The sequence below is a fragment of the Talpa europaea genome (assembly GCF_964194135.1).
Source record: "Talpa europaea genome assembly, chromosome: 2".
NCBI lineage: Eukaryota > Metazoa > Chordata > Mammalia > Eulipotyphla > Talpidae > Talpa > Talpa europaea.
The window spans coordinates 15005728-15013312 of record NC_140068.1 but is presented as its reverse complement, the minus strand read 5'-3'; the positions used below and the strand labels follow the sequence as shown (position 1 = coordinate 15013312).

General features: G+C 36.7%; 1 protein-coding gene across 1 annotated transcript; it reads right to left on the bottom strand.

Moving 5' to 3' along the window:
- Positions 1-1195: 1195 nt before the first annotated feature.
- Positions 1196-7006, bottom strand: FBXO30 (F-box protein 30; the record flags this gene model as incomplete). The annotated part of the gene is made up of 2 exons (XM_084229067.1): positions 4973-7006; positions 1196-1399 (listed from the first exon to the last, which is right to left on the bottom strand). Exons 1-2 carry the CDS (start codon positions 6998-7000, stop codon positions 1196-1198), a joined length of 2232 nt encoding a protein of 743 aa, XP_084085193.1. The 5' UTR covers positions 7001-7006.
- Positions 7007-7585: the final 579 nt, after the last annotated feature.

Below are 7585 nucleotides of genomic sequence, written 5' to 3'. Positions count from 1 at the left end.
TTTGCGATTTGTTTCTAAATACTGATCTGTTCATTCTTTTTAACTGACTACCTCAGGTTAATGATAGTATAAATCAATTTGAAAACTATAATAAAATACTTCAAGAATAGGTCTTGACGATTTTTCTATGATACCTTGATCCTTACAGAAGGATGCAGTTCTTACTTTTTTGTTAGATAAGTTTATAGGAAATTAACTTGGAAATGCTTTAAAGAGATTGTCAGCTAAGATGGGCGTTTGCATTTCATGATTGTCATCTTACAAAGATACCAAATTTCACATTAACATTTTGAATATTTTAAATCAGCATAGTTGTGACCTTTATGAACATCAAAGGATGAACATTTTAAATGCATATAAAAAAAAGTTAAGCCCTTTGGATTCTGAATAGTTGAAGCTCACTCACAAAATATACTCAATTCAAACTTAAAATGCAGTATTATTATCTTCTTTCCAAATAGCAAATACATAATACCACATTTCAAATTAAGGTCAATTCACAGGTTTTTGGTTTGCTTTTATATTAACTTGTCATACAACCCACTGCCACGAGTCTCTGGAGATGGTGTTGAAAATAAAGAGTTGCAAAGGGTCACTCCTGTGTAGTTACAGAAACCTAAGATGAAAACATTTTTGTGAATGAAATAGAATCACCAAACAGTAGTAATGGTTTTAAATATTACATAAATGTATATTAGAGATCATTTATTTATTACCAATCTACAGACTTTATAACGATCTTATGGCAGTGCTTAAGTAACTGAATTTTTTATCTGAAAAACCTACTTGACAAAATTCTGAATCAAAGTTTTGCTTTTTGAATGCATGGGTTGTAACCCACAGAAAACATGAGGAGTAAAGGGTTGGTCAGGATCATGTATGTTTAAGAAGCAAAAAATTTAAGAACCAAAATATGCACACCATTAAAAATACTAAGTTTGAAATATTTTACTATGTGGCTAAAAATTAAATCACCCTGTCCAGCAAGTTGCAAAAATTTCACACATTTCAAACATTAAGGCAACTTTTTCCAACTAAACAGTACTTTATAAAAATATATGTCACTTCAAAACATTATATACATAGTGACAATAAATTTAGCTAGTTGTAATATTTAATACATTAATAAAGTGTTTCATATTACAAAGAAATTCAACTAGGTGCTTGCATGTATGTGCAAGTGGAGTGACAGTTTTTAAAGTACAGGTTTTAAAACTGAGCGAAGTGAGCGTCCTTCTTTAGTGAGCTCCCGTGTCACACACATACAGGGCAATGGAATTGCTTCCTCCCGTTTCTCTACAATATTGTAACTGCACTTCTTCAAGTGGTCAGCCATGCTGAGGATGTCAGCAAACTTCCATTCATTAACAGAACAAAATGCAGTACTGAATCGCCATACCTAAAAGAAAATTCTACTTCAGATTTAAACAAGTCGATTTACAAGAATGAAAATACACTTCTTACCCTCACTATATACATTTGTACTATCAGAGAAACAACCACTATAAAATCTCAAGCAGTTAGCTACAGACTACAATGTATGCAGTGAAATCCATTTTGTATAAATCTGTTTATCCAGTATTTACAGACAAATCATTTCTAGGACATTAATTCCTATGACTTAATAGCTGTAATAACCAAAAAAGAAAATAAAAGACAAAAACTAACATTAAAAAATCACTTCCAATCTGGCTTAGTAAGCAATTTTTAAAATATCATAACCTCATGAATATAGAGATACCTCCTGAAATACATATTACACACTATTCCTACATCCTATCCAAAGTCTGAAAAAATTGACAAGTGATATTTTTACTGCCAAGATTTTTCCCCCTCATCCTTTTTACAACATATTATGAAGTACACTAAAAGAATACTCTAGAATACTGTGGGGCACAGTACCTTATCTTCCCACTATTTACAAGTACTAATGGTGGTCAGTAACTTTCAAATATAGGGGTGCTTTCAATTTGTTCAAAACGTTTCTGAAAATACACAAAGAGCTTTTGCAATGAATTGACTTTATATCATTGTAAAATGCATTTCTAGGTAAAATATTCACCTGCCATCCCTGTTCTTGTGTCCACATGTAAAAATATGGACTACTTCCCCTTGTGCCCACTCAGGAGCTCCACACCTGGAAGTCCCATTACCTTCTAAGTCCAGCAATGACCATGTGACCCCCGCTCATCTTCACAATTCAAAATATAAAGCTGCCCACACACAGGTAAACAAGCATGCATGGAGCACAACAGACCTAGGTAATAAGTATGAATGGGCAGCATAAGACTAAGCATCCCAGACTCATCTATAGGGAAGTGGTGAGCAGACAACACTGAACACATTACGGTAAGCAGCAGATAAGCCACAAAGCAGCAGTGGATCTGAGGGAAGTCCTCAGCACTAGAGCTTCTCAGGAAAGGATGATGATGACTTTTGGGGGGCAGCTGTCTTCAAATTCTGTGGGGACACAATTTTTGACTGGCAACATAAGTCACCATTATTCACAAAGGGTTACTTGCTGCTTAGGGTTACATCCATTACCCTCTGTGGAGTCATTTTCCAGGAATTAGTGAATGTGTAGAAATAACTACCATAGACATTACAGAAGTTGGTAGCCACTTGGACAATTCCCTATGCCCACAAAACTATGGGGAAAATTAGGAATTTTTGTTAAGATTTAGAAGATAGCATTAACCGAGTCAATGATGGCAGGCAGCCTCCCTCATACAATTAAGTCTGGTGAAATAAACTCAGGAGAAAATGGCTCCCACCCCCTGATAACAAGTTTTCTTATTAATGGGACAATTTTTCATTCAGGTACCATCAGGTATTTACTTAGTGCCTACTAGATGGCCAATGCTGTATTAGATAGGAGTTATTTTGGGTCCCAGAGAGTTTCGCTTCTCAAAGAAAGTTTAGTCTAGTGGAGGAAACTGACAATTCATCAGTGAATTTCAAAACAGCATGGGGAGAGCTTTAGGAGGTGTAGAGGGTAGGCGCATATAGTGGGGTACACAGACACAGAGCAGTGCATTTCAGGGCAGGGGTTCCAGAAAGCATTGGTAAGGAAGTAAGCTCTGAAGAGTAAACAAGATATAGCAAGGAGATGAAGATAATATCCCCAGAGACAGGTTTCCTAGGTCTGAATCCATCAATTTCTTCACAAGATGGGGACAGTATAATAAACAAGTTAGTGAAACAAAAGTGCTTTCATTAACACACTGTCCAGCTTACTGCAAACATTCAAAAGTAGGTATTACAAATATATCAGAGGCCTGAGGGCAAGAAAGCAAGCATCAGGCAATTATTAAGTCAACCTGGTTGGAATATTAAGAGACTAGAGGAAACTAACAATGTCAATATGGACACGAAGTTATGAAAAGTCTTAAATGTTCATTAAAGAATCTCTATACCAGGGCAATGGACAAACACGTGAAGTTTTTAAGCATTGAAATGACACTGTAAAAATTGTTTTTAAGAAAATATATGTAACTCTAGCTTCCATATAGAGCGTATGTTGGAGAGAGACCCACTCGAAAGTAGAAAGCCAGTTAGCAGGAATCCAGTTTTGTGGTGCTCTAGGAGATCAAAGGGTGGGGCTGGACTAGGGAAACAGCGGTAGCAATAATGGAGGAGGCTCAATCTCAATAGGACTTTATAATTCCCGGGACATGGAAATGAAAAAAAAAGTGGGTGGTCCTTTTTTCCCTTAGGTTAGGCAACTTAAGATGCTCACTGGTATCAAGTGGGGTAGAGAAGTGGACATGTGTTGGACATGTAAGTGTGTTGTGGGGCAATCAAGGAAACAGTCAGTAAATGCGTATATATTCAACGGTGTAGAGTTCAGAGGCAAAGAGGAGAGGCTAAGGATATGGAGTATGCATATAAATGACAACAAATGAAACTCTCAAAGAGAGCAAGGACAAAAAGTGCCCCATTCCAGACATCAAATTTCCCTTTGGAAAAAAATAATATAATCACCACGTTCATTTATTAGTAAAGGCCTACAAGAACACAGACATAAAAGTAAAATTCTGAAAAACTACACTAAAAAAAACTTAGCAGTGACAAGGACAAAAGTAACCAGCAATTTGAACCCCATGCAACCACTGTGAGGTTCATCAAAATTGTTCCTATCTTTTAAAATGCAAAGTTTCTTATTATAAATGCTCTAAATTAAAAAAAAAAAAAACCTTCAATGAAATATATTTGTAATGCCTTTTGGTGTCTACCGATTGGATAATGCCTCAAACAGAAGATGAACAAAAGCACAGTATCACAGGAGGAAAGCAGTAGAGCAAGGACTTGTTCCCAGATCCAACTGCATCTCCAGTCCAGCTCTGGACACAACACTAGTATAATACTGTACTAACTGCAGAGTCCCCAGCAGCAGCAACAGATCCTACTGCCATACTCTCATCTTATGCACCCTATTTCCACATCCGTCCATTTGTATTTTCATTGGTCACTTGGTAGTAACTGTAGTTAAAACTTTTTTCTCATCTCTCCCTATATAAATTCTACCTGAAAAACCGACTCTAAAAATAGAGAAAATGCCAAATTGCAAGTAGTTAAAAAGAAAAAGCTCTGCTTGCTTCTTCCATTGTCCTGTGCTAAAAATGTTTCAGATGGAGCCCAAATTAGGTAGTTAATATGGACTCAAATAAAGGAAGTCATTACAGAAGAATTCGGTGGGTACAGAACTGCCCAACTGAAGAAACAAAAGTGCCTTTGCCATATTAGATTGGAATCCAGTTCTAGGATGTCTGCAGTAAATGTGATGATGACAAATAATTCTTAACTGTACTTATTTTTTTATGGACTATTATAAAAAGTTTGTCATCATATATTAAGTTTTAAGGATGCTTGATTGATTTCTCCACAAGGTATTAATTTTATTAATTCAGCAACAATATTAAATGCCTATTATATGTCAAATAAGGGCTTGACAGTTAGGATTTAAACTAACCTTTTCTTTTATCTGCCATGATGATTTTCCTTCTGGATACTTCTTTTTGCCCCACTGCAGTATGACCATTCCACGAGACTGAAGCAGACTGCCACACACATCCCTCATTAACCTGGATACACACGAGAGCTGGCATAAACTGAAGCCATCAAGAAAGCCAGCAATATGTTGCAGAACCTCAAAAGGGAGACTACTTAGATGGTCATTACGTAATCCCAAGACACAGTTTCTAGCGGGTTCCACTAATACTGTAGACACACATGGCTGAACACCAAATGACCTCAAATGGCGGTCATGTATAATCTTTGCTCCTTGTGTTGATGGACAAAATCTACGCTGAGAATAGGTACAACCATAATATGCTAAAGGACACCTCTGTTCCATCCAGCCATTGAGTCCAGCATGAATGTCACCATGCACATTCTTAAAATGTGAAGAAAATTCTTTTCTTCTAAATAACTGTCCACAAACAAATGTAAACATTGAACGTTGCTTGGGTTGGTACCTAGCGACACATTCCAATACTAAATCCAGCCCAAGTGTCTGGAAAGGACTTGGATTTGAAAGTTGTGGATTGGCATGATCACAAGCTGAAGCTGAGGCTATTTCCCCAACCATTGTATTCGTAGCTAATATCGCAGATGGAAGAGAAAAAGTCTGAGTCCCAAAGTCAATGTGATAAACATCCACCATGCGGCTATCAGATATCCCCCTCCCACCCGGAGAATCTCCTAGACAAAACAGTAATGCTGCTGTGATGAGATCTATTCCTTGGAGCCCCATTGGATCTTCAGCAACTTCCAAATCTGATGTATCTACGGCTTTATCTTCCTTTGGTTTAGGCCAACACGAATTAGTAAGAAATTTGAATGAAGGGGTATGACTGAAAGATAAGACATCCACATTCCTCAAGTCCCCTAAGTCTACTTTTCTCCAATACACTTCTCCTTCTTCCTCATCATCCGGCATGAGTATATGCTGAACTGTACCATTCGGCAAAGCATTGGATGGTATTACTTCCCTAAGTTGTGCTGCAACTGAAAGTGAATTGGAAGGTTTTGAAGTGCCATCTGACGCTACACATTCTCCATTTGTTAAGTTACTTTGTTTTGAGTCACCATGTAAATTCTGATTCTGTTCTAAGACGTCTGTATATATATTTTCCAAAGGAAAGCCATTACAGAGAGTAGAAGTTCCACAAGAACTGATATTCAAGTCACATAATAAATCACTTGAACCATTTTGTTCAGACTGGGCATTCTCACTGGTGTCGTTATGGTCAATTCCACCTACTGCTCCTATTTCATCCTCATAAAGATGGTCTTGGTCTTTTGAGTTTCTTTCTCTAGCATTTTCCACTTCATCCATTTCACTTGAGGAAGCACCGAGATTTGCATTTAACATGCCAATGTCTCTTGTGGCAGTATTCAGGATATCTAAAGCAGCAGCCAAACTTCTGGTTGTTTCTACTGTGGCTTGATAAAGTGCACCATAAGATTCTTCATCAACAGACACCAAACCATTAGCATGTGGCATTTCTGGAACAGTTGATTTTACTGAGATTTGCTCTCTGGGTTCTGATACTTTATCAGTAGCTTTTGACATCATAGTGGCTACTTTGAGAGATTCTAAAAGCATCCTTTGGTCTTGAAGGGCCAAGGCCATATCTAATTGTGCCACTTCATCAACATCTCTGCTTAGATTTTCATAGGATTTCCGATCTGCATAACTAACCGGCCATCGATTCCACTCCATAGTACAGCATACCACACTTGCAGGACACATTTCTAGATGTTCAGCAACTTTATTTCGAGCCATTGTAAATGGACATCCAAAGTCACTGTTTAAGCAAGGCACTCGTTCAAAAGGACATAAAAGGCGGTGCTCATCAGCTTTACAAGAATGGAAAACTGCTCCACAAACCAATGGACAACCAATCAAGTCACAGGAGATGCCAGGCTCTGGTCTGGTCATGCACCGTCTGCTAACACAGTTCACACAATGTGAATGCTGCAGCTCCTCCTCCATAATGAACAGTCCGGATCTAGTTGAGATGGAAAAAAGAAGTTAGGCAAGAAATGATTGAGTCTTAAAAATTATTTAATAACTGAAATTATATACTGAATGTATATCAGCTTATTCTAGGGTTAAAAACAAACACATTGAACAAGTATATTTGATATATACTGATCACATCTTGGAAGAGCTTAAGCACTCTCATTCAAGTAACAATTTAGTACTTTAAAATGTGACAGGTTTATTTTTATGCGACAAGTAACTGTATACTTGAGAGCAAAAATTTTAAAATACAACACTTTGATTTTAGTAGATTGCATAGTCTATAAACTAATGCCAGAAACAAGTTAATACATATTTAACTTTTAGACTCAGTATAAATCTTTAGCTTTCACCCTTTAAATTTCAACTAAACTGATCTTGATTATACCCCACATTGCAGAATATCGTCATGTTCATCAGAGGATAAACTGAATTTCATAACTAAAACTTTATTAGAAGTTTTACTTTATATTCGCTCTAAATATATGAATTTATTTAAGATTTCAACTATCAATATTTGTCTCTCCTTCAACATGTTTTAATAGTTCTACAACA